This window comes from Wasmannia auropunctata, unplaced genomic scaffold (genome assembly GCF_000956235.1).
Source record: "Wasmannia auropunctata unplaced genomic scaffold, wasmannia.A_1.0 LD335244.1, whole genome shotgun sequence".
Lineage (NCBI taxonomy): Eukaryota > Metazoa > Arthropoda > Insecta > Hymenoptera > Formicidae > Wasmannia > Wasmannia auropunctata.
The window spans coordinates 692,457-717,153 of NW_012027646.1; the positions used below are offsets into that span (position 1 = coordinate 692,457).

General features: G+C 35.1%; 1 protein-coding gene and 1 long non-coding RNA gene across 2 annotated transcripts in view; one reads left to right on the top strand and one right to left on the bottom strand.

Annotated features, from left to right (window-relative positions):
* LOC105457401 (neuroligin-4, Y-linked-like) overlaps positions 1–24,697 on the top strand; it is a 189,118-nt gene that overhangs the window by 120,009 nt on the left and 44,412 nt on the right. Inside the window, exon 9 of the mRNA XM_011702041.1 lies at positions 14,792–14,946. Within this exon, the coding sequence (XP_011700343.1) occupies positions 14,792–14,946 (155 nt within the window). The remainder of the gene's footprint in view (positions 1–14,791; positions 14,947–24,697) is intronic.
* Positions 18,930–24,425, bottom strand: LOC105457396. Its single transcript, XR_975391.1, has 3 exons — positions 24,074–24,425; positions 22,261–22,342; positions 18,930–19,331 (listed from the first exon to the last, which is right to left on the bottom strand). It is a non-coding gene; the product is annotated as an uncharacterized LOC105457396 (long non-coding RNA).

Here is a 24,697-nt window from a genome sequence, read left to right on the forward strand (position 1 = left end):
GATTTCAGATTCTTTTTTGTTATTTATTATACATTATATTCGCAATCGTGATTTAACTGAGATTTATATAATGATTATAAATACAAAAGAATTATAAATTTAATTTATGCTTTGCATTTCATAAAATCAATTCCATTTTCATATTGCTTAAAGTTATCACAATTAGAACATTTTTTATAAAATAAATTTCATTGTCAGTACATTTATTGTCAATAGCTAGACCAATATTGTAAAATTCATTCATTGTCAATAGCTAGGTCAATAGCGTAAAATTCCACGTTTACATTTACTCCAAGCTACTACGAGTATTTGATGAGTTAACTAATTTTCGGGTAACACCGTTCACAATTATGGATTTATTTCACTTTTGTTCCGTGTCCCTCAATCGCGGCTCGTTAAAATGATAATGCTTCTCGCTCCCGTGGGTGCTTAGCTTCATTAACTGCAGCCCGTAGCAAGGATGCAAGTTCAGCAAAGGCAATTATTCGTTTGTTGGTGGCGCGGAATATTCTCATGTAACCGCGTGATGACTGTTTTCCTTCTGTCCCTCTGCCATCGTCCGTTCGCTATTGCCGCTTCAAATTATCGGCGTGTTTACGTTCAATTATGCACAGATTACATTATATGCATGGTGTTACATCATTGTTCTCCACCGCGATGTACCGCGACGCCTCTCATTATCAATACGGATGCAGGCTCCTTCCGAAATTTCGAATATGTTTTCGAACGTACCTACATTTTTATACAATATCTCATCACATAAACATCTCTCACGTAATTTTTCTCTTTTTACAAATATTCTCTTAAAATATAAAATCAATTTAGATTTCAAAAATTTTTTTAGACATTTAATTAATAGTACTTTCTTATTGCTAAATGATGATTCTTTGGATAAAAAGAAACTCCAAAAAAATTTCATTTTAAAGAACTAAAGAATTTTTTATCACGACTACAGACTTAAAAAATATTAGATTATTTATTTTATAAAAATAAACTATTTTATATTTTATCTTTATTATATCATTTACAATGTAGAAGAGAGAAAAATTACTAATAGTTAACTGACAAATATGCTACAAATTGATGCTACAAATCTTGAATTTATTTTTAAAGATTCTTTTCCATCTAAATTTATCGCGCGAAAATCAGATAATCAATAATCAATCAACGAGTGGTCGATTAACGGTAGATGACAGTATGTGAGGGACTCGGCAGTTTCCAGAGAGAGAGTTCCGTTGGGTAAATATGTACGGAGATCGCGTCGGTAGAATAATCAGTCGAATCGCGAGACTATCGCACTGCCTTCCGTTGTTTGTGATGCTGTCCCAACCTGGTGGCATCTAACATTCTGCCTTTATCTCGCGGGACGCGTCTCCTCTGTTGTTTGCTATCGTAAAACAGATAGAATCCTTCTCCACTCAGTCGCATCCATAATTACTCTGAATAAACAGTTACAGGTTGCCAACGTTTCAACCATTTTACTCGTGATTATGCTCGTACATTAATTATTGATTCAGTTAGTTATCCTTTTCTATCTAGAAGGTGTGTTTCATCGGGATACATCGTTAGAAATTCACGCTTAATTATCACATATTATCGAAGCAACGATTTAATTATTTTGAAATATACATTTCACTCTGGATAAACAATACACGGTTTTTGTGCAATAAAGTAGAACTGACAGCTTCTTTCCATGTTAAAATTTATTCCATTTATTTTATTCAGTTTGTATCTTTCCATCAACAATATTTCTCTTTCATATCAAGATAAATTCAATTTCCTGGTTTTTATTAGCCTGGTTTATATATTAGCCCCACGATAATTCGTTTGCTTAAAGTAATTACGGTATGTTTTATTTGTCCAAGATATGTAAATAAAGTGAATAAAAAAAGAGCAGATCTCATTACTTATAGTATTCATGATTAATTTGATTTTTTAAAAATGAGGCAAATGCGAAGTAAACGCAAATAGGATCTCTTTAATTGCCTTATTTTTACAAGCATTCTTTACGAGCTACGTTCTATTAGCTTATTCAACACCACGTGGAATTAAAAGCGTCCATTAGGTATTTTCTGATGCTTATATTATTTGAAATGAAATAAAAATAGGATAATGAAGGTGAGAAATGCAGATGCATTTTATGGCGATTACTTTCTTTCGTCGTGAATAAATGCTTTACCAAGACGAGACACACTACACCTCTACCTTAGAAGATAATAGAAAGATTCGATTTACGGTGGAACCTCGATGCACGTACGTCGAATATAATAAGGATGCCATCGCGTCGTTTGCAGTCGGTGCGCTTCTCATGACAGCCATTACGCGAACCCTATTCAATCCTATTTCAATTTTCGCTAAAATTATTTGCAGAGCTAATCAGTCAGTTTATCCGCTTTCTTATTTTACTTTCATCCTATTAAGCTTTTTTTATTGTTTTCATTTAATAAATATAAATTGTGAGAAAGGAGATTATTGCAGTAGATTAAGCACGATTTTGCGTAATACCTACTTTTTTTGCAAACAGCTTATAAAAGAACATCGTGTATTTTAAAATATTTAATATATTAACTTATTTTTTGTGTTGTCAATTAGCTAATCAAGTTAAAATATTTTAATTTTTCAAGCTGCTTATGTCGTACTGCGTATTTGCTTTTTTTATAAAACGCTATATAAACAATTAAATTGCTTTTAGCAGATGGTGGAATAATGGCGGATAATTTTAAAAATTATGTTTGTGAATTATGTTACAATTACATTTGTTATACAAGATGAGTGAATTATTAACGTATAAAATAAAATTGAGAAAAAGTTTCATATGCTAGCATTCTAGTGAAAAGAATCTCCTTGCTTCGTTATCTGTATTTTAATATACAAGGGCAAACCAAAAAAAACATTCGTTAGTTTATCAACCTCGCATTTCAGTAATCTATTTTAGCAATTAAAGCTGATAATATCAGCTGAAGAATAATCTGACTTTCTGACAAGAATCTAAAAAGGAAATCTTTGGTCAATTAGATGGCCGTGTTATGTTTTCGGGATTGGTTCGTATTCATAGTCCGTTCATAATTGTATGGCGGTCGCGTACATAGGCCAAAGGACGAGGAGGTTTCGTCGATGTGTGAGCAGCACGAAATATTCCAGTCATGTCACGCGCGCCATATGCACGGCAACACGCCACCGCGTTTGTTCACAATACAATTTTCCTACTTTTTCACATTCGCCAGCAATACCTTGTCCTGCAGGCAGGCATCTTTCCGTTCTCTGCACACACTTATTCTTTACATTGTCTCTGCAAACCGATTTTCCAATAGTTCAATATCCACATCATATATATTAGGTAGTTGGATTTTTCAAAAAGTCTGTAATAAGGATTTATAGGGAAAAATTTTATTTTGGTTATATTTAATAAGTAAAAGTGACTCTAAAATTTATCCGATAAAATTGATATAAAAAGAATTTTCTTCTATCACTTGGTCAATTTTTCAAATCTGGACAAATCCGTAAAATTCATTTTTTAGAAACATTATTATTCCAAATAAGAACGTAATATATTTCAGATAATCAGAATACAAATATGATTCTTTAAGATACTAAAAGATTAAATAATTCGCGAACTTAATAAAAATTAGTAGAAGGCAAGAATAATAATTTGCGGCAAAGCCACTTTTGCACTTCCTTTTTTGCATAAGTCGAAAAAAAAAACAAAGAGATTGAAAAGGAGGATGAACCAGTTTCTCACGAATTCGTAAATACTCTCTCGAGATAGCAACTTGTAATCTACCGGCAAAGTGAAAACAGACATTGCGGGCGGGTCGCAATCGATCCAACCGGGACGAACGAAATTCATCCCGAGGATCGTTGGGGGATTTGCAAGGACCCATCGATACGCAGAGGATTTGCGAAGCCGACGTTCAAAATCTATCAGCTTGTGCGCCATCTCGTCCATTCCAGGATGCTGGGCTACTTGTACGGATCCTTTTAAAAGATTCTTTCGTGCTGTAATTCGATCAAAGACGATTTCCTTCCAGCGGGATCCGTTCACCACGAAAAAGAAAATTTTCGTAAACCTTCGGCAATGATCGTCGCAAAGAAGATCTGTAATTGCTCCGATAATTAAAACGTCGTATTTTATAGCAATATAAAAATCGCATTCTACAAGTACTAATATTGGACGGAAGTACCTAATATTATAACAGTAATTCTTACAAACAATTGTTCTCTTCACAAAATGTTGCAGAAATATTTTATTTAATACATCTGTACCGCTACATATCAACAGTAATTTTGGCTTCTTTACAACGGTATTTAATCTCATAATTAATATTATGTTTTAACTAGCCTGAAGGTAAAATCGATATATTGATGAAGAAGAAAAAAAGACTAAATGAAAACGAAACTAGGAAAATTTTTCCGTGTCAAATCAGGGTTTCTATTGCTCCACTCGTTGTGATTGCTATTTCTCCATCTCGCGCGAGGAAAATGAGAGTACGACCCCGCTTTACAGTTCTCTCCTCCGCCGTTCGTCGGAAGAGAGGTTGATAGGAGAGAAGGAAAGAAACGTGAGTGGGCAAAGAGAGAGTGGGATGGAAAGCAAGTTGGAAAAAGGCATTGCGAGAAAATTTGTCCTCAAAACCCTGCGTGTGCCGGAAAACACATCCTTTCCTTTTAGAAAATCTTTAAATGAAATCTTCTGTTGGGATTATAAAATTCTTAATGTATGATTTGAGCACAGTTACTCAATTAAATTAAAAAATAACGTATATTACAGACTTTACATTTTAATTTATTAATGCGATGTAAAAAATGTTTCTGTCATTTTGTATAATTATTTCTTAAAGTACTTAAATGACTCTACGTTTAAAATATATAAATTTCACTTAAGTATAAGAAGAAGAAATAAAAAACTGATTAAAAAATTTAACAGAAATACCTGCACCGCAGATAAGCTAAATACTGCTTAACCCTCGAAATGTACGTTTTGCACTACTAAGATTTTACGAAATGGAAGATACTCAAATTCTGATTTCTTGTTTTAAACGAAGAAAAGTTATTACTCATCTCTAAAATTGTTCCTTTTGCTAATTTTATCAAATTAAAACATGCAATTTACACTGCGTTAGAGATTCCAATTCTAGGGTTAAATTATGCCATAATAGACGCGAAGAAACTGAAGGATGATGAAAGAAAGGATCGAGGAGACGATGAAACGAATTATTTAATTAAAGCTCTCCGGTACACGGTTTCGAAACTGGGCTTCTTCTACCCCTGTCGCGACAATCCTTTACCGGCTAATTGGGGAGTACCCCGTCTAATGAGCGAAGAAAGGACGGCAAAACGATGTGAAACAAAACGCCGAGGACTAACAAAAAATCTGGAACGAAGGCTTCGCGAGTCCCGCGTGGAGATTATCCGTTTTGTCCGATTTCTTTCTCTTTGCAATGCTTTGTTCTGAGAATTTTTCGCCAACGGTAAACGTGACCTCGCCGAAAATCCACGGCGTTTATCTCGCGGGGCGTTTGTATAATTACAACGCTCTGAAAATGAGAGAATAAATAAAAGAATAAAATAAATTTAAATAGTAAACACGTATTTGGTGTAATGCACGTATGGTAATTAATTTTAATTGCTCATTCGATCGACCCTAATAATCGGCGCAGAAATTATTTGTTTACAATACGTGTCGTTATCGTAAAGTGTAATAAAAGATTAAGTTTTAATTGTTGCGTTTGCTGCGTAAATTGCATCTGTCTGTACTACTAAAAAAGAGAATCAACAATAATGATGAGAAATGTGATGCAATAAAATGTATAGAGTGCGTTAGTAGATTAACATTAAAAAGAATAGGTAAAATTTTATAACGTTATAAAATAATTTTAATATAGAGAATTATCTATATATAAGAACAATTTTCATAAAATTCCTAAATTACTTTTAAAAACAGATTAAAAATAAAACTTAATTTTACAATAATAACATATAAAAATATCTGTAATCTCATAAATCTCAACATTAATGTCTCTCTATTAATTATTAATTTAGAATAAAATTAATTTTAAAGAAAAAACATAAAGCAGTCTTTATATTAATTTTTTAAATAGCTTTGATTTTAATGTAATAATATGCGAAAATAATAAAAACGTAAAGTAGTATCTTTTGATAATAGTGTTATGTAATATGTACATATGTAGCATCCTAATAGTAAATTTATGTAATACGTAGTAAGTAAGAATAAAATTCTTATCTTTATTTTTGCGACAATTTTGCTGGAGCAAATACCTCGGATTTTCTGATATTACTCGGAGATTTTTTTTCATTTTGCTATGTACAGACACACGCTGTTCGTAGTCAGCACAGAACGCACTACCGCAATAAAATATTCATCGCAAAGTTTACGGCTGTCAGCTGTCGTAGTCGTAGAGCATAGTTAACACGAGGCGGCTTAATATTCGCGCCCGCTAAAGCGCAATTAAATTATTTGTTCCTCTAAAATATGCACCGCCGTGCTGGTTATGCATGCGCTTTTCGCGTGAATACTCACACGCAACAGGTATTTATGAATGCGATTTAGAAAAATGTCCACCGATAGGTATCCCGGAATGCCAGGTGATTTACGCTCTGTCATTCGTCGACCGCCACCGATAATACAAACACGAAATTGCATGAGCTAAAAGACAAGTCATATCTTCAATTAGTTAAGTTAACGTAATAATATAAGAAAAATGGTTAATAAACGATGAATAAATTTTGTTTTGTTTGTTTTTTTATTTTAAAACTACAAAAAAAATATTTATTGCTTTACATTTAAAATAATGACACATTATTATAGTTTGAAAAATTTATATTTTTATATCATTTTTAAAATTTTTATCTCTTTCAGTGTTATAAGTTTTAAAGATATTGATTATTCATCTTGAAGTACACTAAAATAAAGTAGTTTCTATCTATCAGAATTAATCAGTTACTTATTGCTGCGGTATATCATTTTAATAGATTGATAGATTTGTCATTGCTTCGACAAATAAGCCGTTTGAAGCTTTATTAAAGCGGTCAAAGATTAAATGGTGGATGCTTACGGACTTCTATGCTATATGATAAAGCAAAAGAAGGATGTATATGTACGTCGGTTGTCGGGAAACAGCCGCCAAATAGACGCGCTTTCAAACGGATGGCGCCATTTGGCGGAAAAAGCTTCGCCGTTTTATGGCGGGTGCCCGACAATTTGCATGCTCGTTCTTCCTAGTTTTGACGGGCAAACGAGCGCCGAAACGCGCTCGTAAGCTTAGTCACAAAACGCAGGCAAGTTCGCGATCGTGAACTGCTACAGTTGCTCCAATCCAAATGGCCGAGAAAAGTGCGAAACGGCTATCAGGATTAGTAACAACCACCGTGGTGAATAATGATCGATTCTATCTATGGAAGAAACGTACATAAAAATTTAAGCTTTAGATTTTCTCGTTTTTTCATGCAGCAAGTGCTATGTAAAAACGTCTAGCCATTTAAAATGCTTTCTGACTTTATACTTTTTAATATATCATATATCTGTTTCGCTAAACTTTTAATTATCTATACTGATTGAGAGAACAAAATATTTACATGAAATAAATAATCTTTTATAGACGAAACATGATCTGTGTTCGTATAGTATATTATGTAATTTGATCCCTTTATTTCTCTGTTTCGGATTCAAGATAGTCTTCCAGCTCTGCGTCAGCTGCCAAATAAATAAAAATTGTTTATAAGTGCTTAAAGATGGATTTGTCCTGTTTATTAGATCCGATTTCTCATTGGCGCACGCGCGCGATTTCGTACGACGCGGAAATAATAGCCAATAGAAACAATACCCTCCATTCCGACCAGACTGTGCTTGATCCGCGTCTGAGTCGCCATTGTACCTCGGGGAACACAAGGATGGAAGTCGATCGCATTTCCGCCTGTTCGCTGGAAATTGCTGCGATCGTTCCGCGACGAAAAATTCGCACTGTCCAACTTTTTCCATTTAAATTTAAATCCACACGCGTACGTTTGAGAAGAAATAATCATCCATATATTTGAAAAATCGATGCCAATCTCGCAATAATTCTTTAGAATTTCGTCGATGATCGTTTTGTTCCTATTTTTCAGTATGCAAATAATATAAAAAGTTGTTTATTCGGAAAATGGAACAATATTTATTTGTAAAATTAATAACTCGTTGACGTAAAATTTTCATTTTTTTTCTACATTTGATAACGTTCGTAGTTTTGTTTAATATTTGAGATCGCAAATAATAAAATATTCCCAAAAATACCAAATTCTAATATAAAAATATTAATAAAAAATCTAACTCTAACTAAGATTAATATATATATAAGGAAGAATATATAAGGAATAGTTTCCATATATAAGAAAGAAAAATAAAATATTCCCGATATAAATATATCTCATGTTAAATTTTGTCAAAATGCTAAACATGCTAAATTTTATTTATTAATATGTTAGTACATATATATTTATTCTTTATTATTTATATTTATATTCTTCCAAAGAGAACTAACTTTCATTTATCATATTCAGGATAAAAAATGGGCTTAAAATTAATAAAGACTAGATGAATCTAGTAATGATAAGCCTTTTACGAGAATATTTCATGTTTCTAACAATTAAATAATTGATTCTTTGAGAAATGATAGTCATTAGAACAGATGAAAAGGTCGACATTTTTTAGGAAAATAGGGTCGCAGTTAATAATTGACGCTGCAAATGGAGCACGTAGTTATGCGCACGGTTGTCCGCATACCAAAGGGGACGTGATGTATTACGTCAGAACGCTATTGTCACGTTATTACTCGACGTGTAGCTACTGTCACAACGTTACAGCGTTATCTCGTCAGCCAGCGAGATTACGATATGATAAATTAATCAAAATTAGAGCGAATGCTAATTAGCGGTCGGAATGCTTGTACACAATGCTTGTGTGTTCTTCAATATCCAATTGTAATCCACGTTCCTTCATTCTCTCAATATAAATTGTAGGATTAATTGCATCAACTCTTCAAGGCCTCTGAATCTACATAGCAAAAGGTTTCCATCATTTTTGTTTTGGGTTTAAAAGATTTATATATATATGTATATATATATATATATATATATATATATATATATAATCTGAATATTAAACTATATTATAAATAATTTTTAAACGTTTCTAAAAGTACACTTTAGAGCACTGCTATATAATTATAATAATTGTAATATGAAAGAGTAAAATTTACAATTTGTATAATGCTTAATATAAAGCAGTAAAATACAATAACTTTTTACTCATTTTGGTTAGCGTTTGCTGTGTGCTTTTTATAATTACGTTGGTAAAGCATATTGTGCTATGCCAAAGCGAGTTAGCAGAGTATTTTCCATAGTTACAAGAAAGATCTTATTACTGTGCGCTTTCAAACACTTCGCACGTTTCAGCGCTATTTAAGTCAGTTATATTCCGTAAATAAAGCATCCTTGTAAATGGATATCTTTCTAGATATATGTAGCTTCGTGTAAGAATTAAAAACGATTACTAATTTAATTTTCAAAGATGAGATTAAAATTTAGCTAAGCTACACCGAAATGAAACGGGCAAATCAATTTCAATGACATTTGATAACATCTAACATTGCATTTAAATCTAAGGATTAGAAGAGCCGTAATATCTATATTAAATATTTAAAAAGTAATAAAACAAAATTTACTTCTCTCATTTAAATTTAATGTCGCATGAGAATATGAAAATGTTTAACGTCTTTAAAATTAGAAATAATCGAGATATCAAATCCTTTTGCATTTACTGCGGACGCAATTATCCTACAAATTACATGAATTGCGAATAAGAATCTCTGACGACCGACGATTCTCTTTGCTATCAGTACAAACGTTATTTTCGACGATATCTCGTATTGTCGCTTCTTACGACGACACGGTTTAACCGGAGCACGAATTGAAATTTGCCAGCATCTGCGGAATGTCAGGAACGCCGTCGTGATCCTGTCGGTACCCAAGAACTGGGGAGGTTGAGGTAAAGGTAAAGCGAAAAGGCGGAGGTCCAATCGCGTCAACGAGATTACATCGTAGAATTTCATGCTCTCTCTCTCTCGTATTACCAAAATCAAAATCTCTTCCCACGTTTTCGCTTATAGCCGGTTTACACGATTGAGGATGTCATATTAAGTAACAAGTGTCTAAACGTTTGCACAATTGCAAAAATTTCAGGGTAGATGATCAGAGAAAAATGAATCTTGATGACAAACAGAAATAGTTAAGCAAACGTAAAGTATTTTCACAATCTTCCACCACATGTACTGTTTCATTATATTTCGCTCAGCGTTCGTTAATTATTTAAAAACCACTTTATTTTATACCTATAAACTATAAACATTTGTATTTTTTGAAATGTTAATTTTACACAGGAAATTGGATCGTTTTACACATGTAATGAAGAAACCATCAACAGAATTGAGTTGAGAGGAACGCGAATCCATAATACATTCAAATGAAATTCAAACTGTCTTTTACGTGAGACATTTGCAGAAATTGGGAACTTTTGAAAAGCACGTTAGAAAAGTCATGAATTCATTAGTCGTTATAACCGAATCATCAAACGACACGTTGGCTAAGGATACGCAAGAAGGTCTGCGAAGTTACTCGACACGACGCAGGCGTCCCCGTAATCCGTGTCGACGTCGCTTCATAGCTGTTAAGACCATGTTACAAAGGCGGCGGCGTAATGTGGCTCGGGAGTCGCTCTTCAGCCAAGATGCGGCATTAACAGCGCGTTTCTTGCGCGTCTGCGAACTCGTCGGATTAGAACAAGTGACTTTTACGCGACAATTCTGCACGCATAAGACGCAAATGCGGGAGGATGTTTCGCGTCAGGCAATGTTAGATAAATATTCAAGTAACAAACACCAGCAATACGAGAGAATTTTAAATATTTTAATATTCCTAGCGGAAGATAAACGACGAGTTGCCAACAAAATGTAAATAAGTAAAGAAAAGGAAATATGAAAAATAGGAAAAAATAAAGCAAACCAGGAAGTAAATGTAGATGATAAGAAGAAAAGCATACCTATACATTTAAAAAATTATGGCATACAATCATAATGTCTCGTGTTCATATAATTAAAAATTTTTATCTATATTCGATTAATCAGGAAAACAAAGATGGGAAGACCGCGTTTTCGAATAATCGTTAGCGTTACGTACGAGCGATAACGCGGGCGTTTTAATAACGGAGAGCAGTGCCAGCATTTTCTCTCTTGTTCGACATTTAACCGATCTCCTTTTTCGCCTTTGTCGCTTCGGCCCTTCTCGCAGAATTGTTTTTCCCCGTTTCACGGTTACATCTCTGCTAAAGCAGCGCGGATCAGCAAAACTCAAAGCATTCCCCTGTACCGACAATGCTCCTTTCCCCTCTTTCCTTTGTTCGTGAAGGCCCGAAGGAGAGAGAATAATATCTTAAAAGTCGGGTCAGTATTGGACTTGACGATAGTTCTTTGCATTCGTGAGTGTCAAATAACAGAAACTGCAAAAATGTATATATTTGAAAAAACTTTCCGTGGCTTCTAAAATAAAGCAATACTTTTTTTACAATAATAATTATATATTTTCCCATTTTAATTAAGATAAAAAATTTTTTAATTTTTATTAAATTTGTTTTATATCTATGTTATATCTATATATGTGTTTGGATAGAATATAATAAATCTGTATTATTTAACTTAGTCCTTGACTGTAAGACTGTAAGATGTTCTATAAAATCATAATTTTTTTCGAAAATAGAAAAAATATATATCTATAAAGTAACTTTAAATTTAGATAGTTCATTAATTTGCATTTCCCTTAATTTTGTTCTTTTTACAAGCTTTATTGAAGATAGAGCTGTGTATGGGAGAAAAAACGGTAATGCTTTTTTTCACTATGCTTTATAAAACTTAAGGCACATTTAGAAAATTTTTTTATATTATATCTATTAAAATATATATAGTTTATTCCGCTAATTAACAACTCCGAAAATTTAAAGAATTTCGTTTTTAGTGATTAAATTTTTGCTAAATGCGTTTCATTCATATTCTTTTGGAAGAAGACAAAATAATTTTGAGCATTCTCCCCGGTTTATTAAACCAGTTCTTTCACATGCGTTTCTTGACATTTGTGGATTATCTAGGGAGGTCGTTGGAAATTTTGCACAGAGAACAATGGCCAAGTCAAAAGTGATACAGGTGAGTTTGCCTATTCCCCGCGAGCGAAGGTACTGAAAGCAGCTAGGTAAAGCTGCGCATGGCAGTAAAAATATAGTAACGCTCACTATGCTTGAAATACATATAAAAAAACCATAAAAAAATACGTTAATGTCGTCACTCTGCTGATGCTTTTACTAAATTCACATTATTCAACAAAAATGTCTTTATTATGGTTTCTGAAGTATCATGAAAAGATAAAAATGAAACAGAGTATATATAAAGTTCAAGTATTTTTAGCTTTAATGCTAATACAATTTAACTCATCAAACGTAAGTTAACGAGTTGTTAAAATAGTTGGGTTACTGTTTTAATAATATACCATTTTAAAAACAAATTAGCTTTCATCGATTGCATTTTTATTCGTGAACCAATAAACGACAATTCCTCAATCTCTTTAATGTTAGATATACAAGATAAACTTGAATAGTTGACAGATAATTGAAACAAATTTTGTTAACAACATCATTTTTCCACCGCTTGTGCATAAAATTTGTCTTCCATTTGTGGCGTTAAATTGAAATTGCTCGGCCATTGCACTGGCAACTGCGATTGTCGATGCCAGACACGCCGGAAGTCGACTTTATGGCAGCTGAGCGTGCGCGCATACGGTGGACGAACCTCAGGTCGAAAAGAGGAGCGAAATTGGAGCGAAAAAAGAACTGCAGAATAAAAACTAAAAGTTACGGGGCGGCCGCGAGACCTGTGCCAAAAAGGGTTGAAAGCGCGACGTGAACGCGCTCTATTCTCTTTCTATCCGCTTCTTTCTTTTTTCGTTTTAATTTCACGCCCGCGCCAATTTTCGGGCTTTTCGCAAGCGCGGGAGGTCTTCGGCGTCGATTTATTATGTCACGCGAAAAGGCCGGACAAATCGCTGAAAATCCATTCTCAAAGAAGATCGGAGCAGAGGCGCCATTTATATACCGCGCGGGGCTCAACAAATGCGCGAGTAATCAGAACGAGATGTGGCCATTACACCTGATCGCCATCGGATGGATTCGAATATTGAATATTCCGCAATCCAATCTCAGATGCTTTTATGATCAATCCCATCGTACCAAGCTCACTCTCCACAATTAAGAAGGAATTCCAACTTATTTGAAAAAACAAACTGATCACGGTGAGAAGATCGAGTTCCGTTCTTAATCGCGACGCGGCGCATCGATCACTCGCCAGCAGATCGCCCCAGTTCCTAGGCATACTGGATGGTACCTTAATGAAATTAATGGTATCAGTAGCAGTCGTACATTGCCGGTTAGCCAACGCTCTCGACAATGACGGAACCTAGTTGGCGAAACAACTTCGATAAAGCTCGGGATTCGTTCCGACAGTGACGAATACGCAACACGGACGTTTTGGATTTGGGTTTCTGCGTTCCATATTTTATCCCTTTTCTCCGTTTCTCTTTTCCCCTTTCTTCGCTCTTTCTATTATATTTATTTATATTCACATAATTATTTTATTCATTATCTCATTACTTTATATTATTATATTCATTGTTATTTTATGCTATCCGTTTAACTTCTATCTTATTGTATACCACCTTATTGTTTTTGCTTTAAGAACAAACATTGTTTCTGCGTTCTCTCTCCTGCTCTGATTATCGTTTTCGCTCTCTTGCTCTCACTCTCTTTCCCTTTATTGGAGCAGCATCTTAACTCGTTGCAGTACCGATTCGGAACTAAGCTCGTCTACTTGGTAAATGCCCTTTCGTGCGCCATTCGGCACGGACGTGTACGTACGTAATCGCCTTAGAATCGCCGATTCCATTTCAGTGCTTGCTGGAACAGATAGCTTCCTCGGCAGAGCGGACTTGCGCCTCAGAGATCGATTCCGGTGTCTGGTATCTTCGAATTCGTAGGTTCCGAAATCCATAAGTCTATACGATATCTCGAAAATCTTCTACAATCACTGATTTTACGGATAATAATTTATATCACGGTATACTTGGTATCTCTGATTTCAATGAGATTATAAAATCTGTATATATAGATAGAAAAATATTTTAATGATTGAGATCACAGTCTCCATCTTCAAATGCTTCGTCCAATTTAGACTGATGGTCGACCTTAACGTCAGCTGAACGTTTTAGCTAGCACATAATTCTCTGGTGAAGACGGCGGAGAAATTGAATCGCATCTGACGTGTCGGCCATGATCGAGCTTGCGGATAAGCTCGCGCCAACGATGACAATTTCTAAATCCCACTGGTATTAAGCGGTATATTTCTGATTTATAGTCAACTCTATGTCCAATTAAAGCAGACCGAGAAAACGCTTCCATTTTTATCTATCGGACCGCGTAATCTGCTACGATTAATAATATCACCGTACGTTCTTCGCGCTCAAATTAATATTAACTTTCTCTATTTATTCTGCAAACTTTTCAAACTATTATACGTACAATACTTATGTATATTATAAATTTTTTAAGTATTTTTATCATTATATTTTGATTGTACACACACATATGTATAAAGGATGCGATAAAGAACGTGGAAGTCGCTTAACTTTATTCTTGTTTTGTTTACAGAAGATGGGCTCAGTGCACGGCGAAGAGCTTCCATTCGTCTTCGGGGCACCATTGTGGGTGGAGGGATTTGGCCATTTTCCGAAAAACTACACAAGACTAGAAATGGCACTCTCGGAGAGTATCATGCAGTATTTTGCGAACTTTGTGAAAACTGGGTAAGTGGATTATATATAAAATTCTATCGCGCAATCTAATCGATAGAGAACTTGGGGGTTTAAAACTTAAAGGAAAAAGTTACAAAAGTAAAGATACCAATGTTTGGGGATTTTAATGATTGGATGATGCGGTAATTGCATAAATGTATTCCAAATGACAACTTTGTTCGCCATCACGACAATGTCGCACACTTTTTCTCCAGCAGCCTGAACGTTTACACATACTTGCTCTAAAAGCGAATTTTAATTTCCACTTGCGAATATTATTGAAATCCGTCTTTTTTTCTTCAAATTACTCGCCGTACTCTGCACGCACCACTTGCGGAATCAATTTGTGATGAAAAAAAAACCGCCGAAAAGTCTAATTTTCCATATTCATGAATGAACCAGAAAGTTCGCGTTTGGAGTGTGGAAGAGGAGGGAATGTGTCACAAGCGTCACAGATAGGGGAAAAGTGGTCACGTCTAGCAAACAAATTAGAGTAAAAATACTTTTATAATTAAATACCGTATTATTGATTACAAAAAGATAATGTTGCTTTTAATGAGATTTAAGATATAAGAGGAAGAGATAAAAATAGGAATCAGAATTTGTAAAAGAAGGATTTGAAGAAGAAATTTTCGTATATAAAATATTGTTCTCGTCGCTTATAACGATTTCAATATTACATACATTTTTGCGCAATATCGGAATCTACAAATATTTCGCCTCAACAAATACATGTATACGCATATCGTACGTATTAGTAATGCCCTGAAAAACCTACGCTAGTAAATATTCAAAAAAAATATATGAAATATTCATAAGCGCAAACATAAATTCGTCCAAGTTTTGCGATCAATAACGTGTTTGTTTGCCAAAATTTCATTTTTATTGACAATCTGTTACTGCGATATAAATACGCTCTGCATTTCAGAGATGTTCATCATAAAAAAAATTAATTAATTATTTAGTTACTAAATTATTAAATAATAGAATAACAGCACTATTAGTGTATAATGCTAATTGCACAAATTTATGAATCATGCGAATTAATGTTTAGTTCTGATTAAAATTTATGAGTATTTAATTGAAATTTTGACAAGCAAGAATATAGAGTTTTTTGTACTTTGGAGCTTCTCTCTCTCTCTCTCTCTCTCTCTCTCTCTCTCTCTTCTAGATTTGATATTCTATCAATTAATGATATTAAAAGTTTGAAATTTTTGAAATCTAAATCTTAATAAATACAATAACAATACGATAAATTCAAAATCTGAATATTACTATCTAACAATAATAATAAAACTCAACGAATTAAAGTTTGCTACTAAGGATTTATTCAGGATTAGAGAAAAATTGAACGTGTGGTCGTGTGGAGTCCTACAGAATTGCCTGCAGATATAGCTGTTATATCATACTGAAGTTAGCTCTCATGTGTTTACGCACGTACCTGTGCGCCTGTGTACGTGTACGTGACTCTTGAGGCCGCAAATGGAATATCGATGAAGGTGTGAGAAATATTTTACGCAGTGAAAATTCTCAAGGCCTTGTCCTTATTTGAGAGCCATTGCGTCTCTTCGGAGACCAAGGAAATGGAACCTGTCTACCACGCGAACATTTTTTCGCGAAAAGAGGAGAGGCTGCATTTTTCCTAGAGTAAAAGTAATACTTAAAGGATACTTAATGTCTTTGACACTTTCAGCAGCGCTAACCGGCCTGAGTTTCAGACTAGAAAGTTTATTCCATTATCTTTTTACACAAAATCGCGCACATACACAAACCAGAAGAGTCAGTAAGCTCAGCAGCGAATTTATTCCATAAATTTAACTTTAAAATTTTTAAAAAGGTTTTTTATTATTATTTAGAAAGATCTATCAGCCTATATATACATCAATTTGAATTATTCTAAGGGTCTGAAGATATAAAAACTTAATCATCTTCAATTATGTAACCTAAATAATTGTTAACACAATAAAAATAACACACAACAACAGCAGTTAAAAATCAAAGAATAAAATCGAATGATATAAATATTCGTGGAATATTTTTCCTCGGGAATATGCATCAACTGCGTTGGCGAAACATGATTATCCCGGGATAGTTTGTATTCCCCGTATATCACATTCCTAACTAGCGATTCGGTTCACACTCAAAAGACCTGGGACATCGATCTCTCTTGCCCGAATCGGCAATGCATCGTCGAAGCGAATTTCACGTCGCTTGGAGCGACGACGAGCATTGGAACATCGTCGGCTCGTTTCGACGCCGCTTTTGCATATTCATCGAAAGGACGAAGGGGTTAAACGAACTTTCGCATATGTCGCCAATAACTTCGTAGTTTCGCGGTAGACCCCCACACGTGGCTTAACTCCGGCAAGAGAGCGTGTCTGGGACAATGTGTATCGACACGCACGTGGCGTGTATTCGGAAACAGGCAGACGCGTACTGTACATGTTGTATCGAGCGTTCCCATAAAGGTTTTTTATTTGAAATTTGCTCGTGAATCTCACACACAAAATATACAAAGAACATTTACATTACTCATTGTCAGTTCCAAATTTAAAATATAAAAAATGACGTTATGACGATGGAGATAAAAATTATGATAATATATACTACCGGTTTAAAAATCAAATAATATTTTACGAAATTGATTCGGAAATGTGTTTTTTGTATACACGCATTACGAAATCATAAAACTATTAATTAAAGTCAAACGTCAGTAACAATATAATTCTTAAAATGCACAATAATATACTCCACATTTTTTCCGATTTTTATATACCATTATCTTATCAATGTAGGATAATATATGGATACAAGTGGAAGTAGGAATCTATTGATTCGAAATTCTCCATTATATTGCTAGTATAACACCTTGCTAGGACATTCCGCATTAAGCGTCAACGCGCGAGCGCATCCTGTGCGCGATCACGCACGGAGCAATGTAGTTTGTCTCACGTAATTCCTGTGTGTACGTGACCGCGTCTGAACTCGAAGCTCAAAATTACTCGCATTGTATTATACATGACAGTGGAGAAGCGTTGACACCACCAACCGATCCGATTGGTTAATACGTGACGTCTCAGAGTTCGTAGTTTAGTTCGTATAGTTACCGCTAAGTCGACGGATGTTGGCAAATCCATGTAGAAACGGAATATGCGGCTCAGCCACAGCACATTGCCGGAATCTTCCTTTTGCATGAAATATGCGCGCGATTTCCGCATTGTCACGTTTATGCATATAAATGAAAGAGAACGCAATCAAATTCTGCCGGCAAGGTGTGCACGAAATATAAAAAATCGTAGAAATCAGCGGTGCGATTAAACGCACGTGAGTGCGTTTGAATCTCTCGAAACACAACTAAATGTTTTCCGCCGCGCTCGCGCTCTCCTCGTTTACCGTTAAAACGTTAAATAACGACGAAGGGAGTAGGAGGATGACCCTCGACAGTTTAAAAAAAATGCGTGAGCAATGAAAACGAGCCGGTGATTTCATCCGCGCGTCGATCCGGATTATAAATCATCGCTCAAATGCTCATTTCGGCCGATAAACGCGGCAAATGTGATTCAAAATAAACATTAAAAACCCGTTTCCGCTTTGGAACCGCGTTCCATCACACATTTTATCGGCCGCCGAAGTGATGGCGCCGGGTGTACGTGCATGTACGCGTGAGCGTAAAAAGTAAATTTGCAAGCGTCAGAGAAAACGCTTGCAAAATGATTCCCAATTTTACGCGTTACCGCTCTCTCGTTCGATGTCATGACTGAGTCCTCAAAAGACAAATGATTATCATTTTTCTTCACAGATGAACACTTTCGATCATCTGCAAAGTCGATAAAATATGCCAATATCAATTATTTATTCTATTAATTTTTGGCAAATATCACTCAACGTTGCGTTTTTTAAAATAAAATATGTATTTTTTATTAAATACAGTTTTCCTACACATTTTTTGATAACTCAATTTTAATTTTAGATAAAAATTTACTTAAAATTTGATATTAAGAGTTTTATATTTCCTATAATTCTTTTATTTTGAATAAATTATGACTAATTTTTAACATTTTGCTTAGAAGCCGTCAAGCCTTTGATATATCGATGATCCTTATTCCTTAGCGTAGAGAAAAAGTTTCTAAATTTCGAGTAAAGTTTGACGTTTCCAGACATAACACGTTTTGCGGGACAAAATGTCTCCCAGTGGGTTTTTGTAAGAAAAGACTTTCAAACAAACTAATAGAGAAACGTCCAACGAGAAAGAACCGATTGCAATGTTGTTAGTTTACCGAATGTCACCACGAGCAGCGGTATTTCCCCGAAATTGCATTTCCTGAAGCGATAAAGTTACTTCCTGTCACGTGTGTTTTTATCACGAACAAGAATTCATCACGGACTCCATCGAGAATCTATCAAGATATAAAAAATGGACTAGATTATTGTGGCCAGTATTAAAATATACGACATTAATTTATTGATCAAAGTAATCAAGATTTAGCGGACTATAGTAATCTAATAATGCTAGAAGAAGTTAGAGATTTTGAGGTAAGACGACTTGAAAATCTATATATTTCAAGTCGCACGAAAGTCCTACGAAAGATTCGAGCAAACCGTAAACGGAGCACCTTCCTCTTTGACAGATCAAGATGTTGCTTTGAAAAGATGGGATCTCGGGCACAGAGAAAAAAAGCGGATCGCAATCTATATAGAGGCATCGCGTTGTCTCTTTACGGAGCTTTGTACGATGTCAGACCAATCTACCACCGGGCGCAATCTCTACTCGAATGCCCTCTCCATTTCCATTATTGGTGAGGAGTTGCCCCGCGCACACAATGGCGAAACGATTGCTCTATCCGCCACGTCCTCGGATCTACGGGGAGTCCTTAGAAACGTGTGCCGCTCTCCGCAAATGCCGATTCTATTTGGAATTTAATCATACACGCGTATAATGTAACGAAATTACAAAACTCTCGTACGTGTGAGCAACTTTTTAGCAGTGTACGTATATATTGCAAATATTGATCCGTATGGGGGCATTCACGCGCGAGCAAATTTTCGTGATAATTATCGCAAAAATATATTATTGCCAAGTGTCGCTAATTATCAATGATAAATGAGCGAAATCGAATACAATTCGTTGCTGTTAACTAACGCGAGTTCCGCATAGTCCGGGAAAAATATAATTATCTACAATATGACCCGAGATAAATATTAATTGTCTGTTGACTGTGCACTTTAGCTTCATCATTTCGGTATTGATTAAAATCGCATCGAATAGTTACAATAGTTATATGTAATTTGCAAAAATTGTCTCATTGATCGCGTAATTTGTTAAATTATGACTTTATTACTGTATCATTACTTTTTTTTTTTAGAATATCAAAATTGTACTATGCTGCACAAAAATTGTATCTGTCTACACGAACGTGGTTTAAATTGAATGTGTCATTTAATTTTCTGTTTTTCCTATGACCACGTTTGTCTCGTCACCAGTTGAACACCATGCGACATGTTGGATTGGCACTAAAAACACTCACGACACATCGATATAATTCTGTGCGTAATCCTGTGACGTAATCCTGTGCGGTAATCACGATTAAACTCGAGTGATTAAATGCCGTAAATCTACTTCGAGATGATCTGATAGATATCGCTGCCAGTACTACCTGTCCATAACAGCCGCGTAAACTGCAATCGATATTTCGCACTTCGCAATTAGTGTCGGGTGTGTAATGTCTAGGGCTATTAGATAGTTGAGTCAACTGCGTTGATTATCTGTTTTTCCAAAGCAAGTCGCACAGAAACTATTTCAAAGTAAGATTAAAGAAATTTGAAAGAAGATTAACAAAATTGATAAAAATTTTCAAAGTATTGAACTGTTTAAGATTTTAAACTTGAAGCGTTACTTCCTTCCAGTATTTCCGTACGTTTCCGATATGTGGCTTTATTAATTTTTTTTTTTTTTTTTTATTGTTACTTTCCAATATTCTCAAATGTTTTTTAAATGACACGTAATTAAAATGCGCAATACAAAAGCTTTGCTGATTTGTCGCGATATTCACAATATTTGTGTGTTTATTGCTTTAAAATTTTCTGATATTTTGTCATGTAATGGCACGATTTGGAAATAACAGCGGCCATCGATCACGTATTTATTATCGGCCAGCGAAGCGCAGTTTATCATAATTTTACAGCAAATAGAGCCGTCCATACCATCACACGTCGTAATTCAGGCTTGACTGACACTAACTCCACGGGATTATCCCTTCTGCTCACCTAAACTTGCATCCTACACCGGTATCTATCTTTCGGAATGACTTTGAGGTTTAATCGGTATTGCCGGAAGCCAATGATTAACGCGTCGATACATGAAATAGTCAGTTTTGGAATAAAGTATTTAGGGATAAAGAAAGCTTAATGCATCACGTACACACACTAAGAACTTATATTTTATTATAGTTGCGTGTACGTGACCTGTGTGATATTTTACTAGAAAATGTATTATTTGTAATTTAAATAATATTGTGTCAAACTTTCTTTGTACGGCGTCATATTTAATAAAAAGCCAGATGCAGAAGCTGCGAAAATCCAAATACGCCAGTATTTTGGATTAATTAATGGAGCATATGGGACGTGCAAATTAATTAATATATTTCAGTTCTTCTGAGTAATTAAAACAGGTGTAACACGTTCGTAACTATCGGCTTGTATAGCCGACGGCAAATAGATGAATACGATGCGGAACAGTGTAAACAATAATTTAGCATAATCATCGAGGACTAAACATTGCGACCGTCCAATAACCGCGAATGTGGCAATCGCAAACATTGGCCGATGCTCGCACCCCTCGCCTTTATGCCCACCCTCCCGCCCCCTCACCTCCCTCGACTGCACCACCACCGTACTTTACTGTCGTAATCCACGGGTAAACTCCACATAATGCAGACATACGCGGTAACGCGCCGTCGAAGCTGCCCTTAATGCCCTCTGGTCTACGGCTAAAGCTTCCATTGCAACGTTTATGCATTCTAATCCCTCTTGAGCACCCAAGAAAGAGAGAACTCAAGATTCATACATGCAAAACTAACCAGCTCGCTCGTACCTGTCTTTAGCTGTTTGCAATCTATAGTCATGAAAGGAAGAATAATATGGAACGAAAGTACAAGCTACATCTATCACGCGGAAAAGTTTCTCCTTTTTTACTGTTAGACGATAAATTCTCATTAAAATGTTAAGGATTATTTTTGTATAACATTTTCAATTTTACAAAGATTTTGAAGATTTCGAGAAAGTAGATAGAGAATCTGTTATGATAACTTGATACATTTTGTTACGTACATTCTTTTGCAGTATTCCAATGTAGGTATATCAAAATATTCAAAATCCCTTGTCGCTACGTTCTTTGAAAACTGAAAGCTCACTGCAACAGGTAAGATCGACAGGTTAGACTTTCTTCTCTCGCTGTCTCCTTCCCTCCTCTCTCTTTCTCTCTCATGGATGAATGGAAAGAAAACAAGCAGAATATAGTGAAATGATAAAAGAAGAAAATGAATCAATAACGTAAGATTGACAATTGATAATTGTACAACAAAAAAGCGCAAATGAATAAGATTGATAAGATAATCGCAGCATCTCATAATTCCGAATAAATGCATTGTTTAAAGCATCATATATTATATAATCCGCATTCATAAAATATGTATATATACTAGACATTTTTTCAAGAAGACAAAATTGCTCATTTTTTAGATTTTTAATTAATAAGCGCAGAAATAAGCATGCGTGAGTGAGTGATTCTATACCTATAACTTTGTCAAGTATACGCAAATAAAGTTTCTAAAGTGGATTATCAATTATAAACTCATTCTGCTTGTAATCTAAAAAGTTTATATGAATTGTGCAATGCTATGAAAACTATCGGGTCTTTGAATCTTAGAGTTTTATGAATGCATGTTTTTATGCATGTTAGAACTAATATCTACAGTAAATCTGTTTCGTGTCAATATACAGAAGTTGTTGAAATCACCGAAGATTTTGTGGCTGTTGGCACGCAACGAATTAAACAATGGCGCTGCGCAACTTATAATGCGCTTCGCGTTCGTTGTTTAGATTGCAAATAATTGGCCGGGACAAACTTTCGGCCCTATCAACAAGTTCTCGGGATCTCTAAACGTCGTTAATTACGCCACAGTTGGCCAGAACTTTTAACCCTGATTCAACGCGCGCTTCATCGGATTGGTGGATCCTTAAAAGTTCCTGTTATTTCGTGGCACGTTTCTCGTTTTCAAACTCAGTTTAGACGAATGAACAAAGTGGTAATTACACCGTATACTCGTTAACAGGGCTTAGTAGCAAGAATGGTAACAATCGGCTTCGTGCGAGTTGGAGAAGTAAATGCACAGATACACAGATTTCGAAAATGCAGCCAAACTATTTATTTACTATTTATTTTACGAAAAAGTTAGATAAGTACATTTTACTGAATAAGAATGGAGATGAAAATATATGATTCCTTTATACTTTAAAAGAAATAGTACCTGAAACCTGGGGCATTTATTAAAGTTGTTCAGATTCTCAAATATCAGGATCTGTACATATACATTTCCTAAATGAAGAAAACAACAAATTGTTTTTTTAAATATTTACTTCAATTTTTACATTTGCCTATTCAATGGAATCAATTATTATGGTATTGGATCCACCGTTCTACATACGTCAGACAGAAACTATTCAAAAGTCTGGATTGTTGCTTTTGTGGTGCTGGAGAACAATTCATACATTTTGTTCTTGATTGCGGGAAACAAAAAGTCGCATTTTTTGCCAAAATTGTAAAGGAAAGGAACTTTTGGAAAATACCTGATAATTACGTTATCATAAAACCTTACGGATGGATAAATATACAGATATATTACTTGAAAGAAGTAATGTTTTAAATTTGAAGCATATCTTTAAATGTTAAATACTATTTATAATTTAATTGTGATGATGTGACAATAAAATATTTGCAATTTTTTGAATAGAATTTTTCAACATTTATTGTGTATCCTATTTAGAGAGAGAGAGAGAGAGAGAGAGTTTGTTTATCGACATCAATATCGATATAATTCGCTTCTTTTGTTGTAACGTCAATGAACCTTCAACGATGACTCACTGTTAATTCCACCATGAAGCGTTGCTCGAGGCTGTAATCCAGATGGATTTGGAAATTCGCAGGAAGCATTGTGGTTCCTCCGAGGAAGGAAGAGCGTTATAACGACTCGCTACGGCATTCCGGGGAGAGAGCATGGTCCATGATGCCGCTAATGCTCTCTCCCTCTCCCCCTTCCTTACCGTGTCGCGCGCGCGCTTCACGTAACCGCAAAACCTGCTCGTGTCTCGTATAGGGGTTGCGAGGGGCGGTGAGGTGGCTCCAAGGGGCATGGGAAGAGGTAGAGCTTAATTACGTACTACCTGGATATGCACGTTGGGTAAATTGCTATTAGTGGTTTCGGAGACACGTTAAAATGGTTACCACAGCAACGGCTTTCATTTCTGTCTCAATGACAAAGGGAACGATGAAGAGTGATGGGCGCTGGCTTTGAGCTGTGGTATCGAGGTGCCGTAGGGTACATGAGATACTCGTTTACGTTTCAAAGTTTTACAATGTACACATGATTAAAGAAAACATAATCAAAAGCACAAAAGAACTCGCGAAAGACACTAATTCTGTTGACGTTAACTTGTTCGGATGAAAGATATTATACACGATTGTATTCGGAAAGCGGGAGAGTCTTTT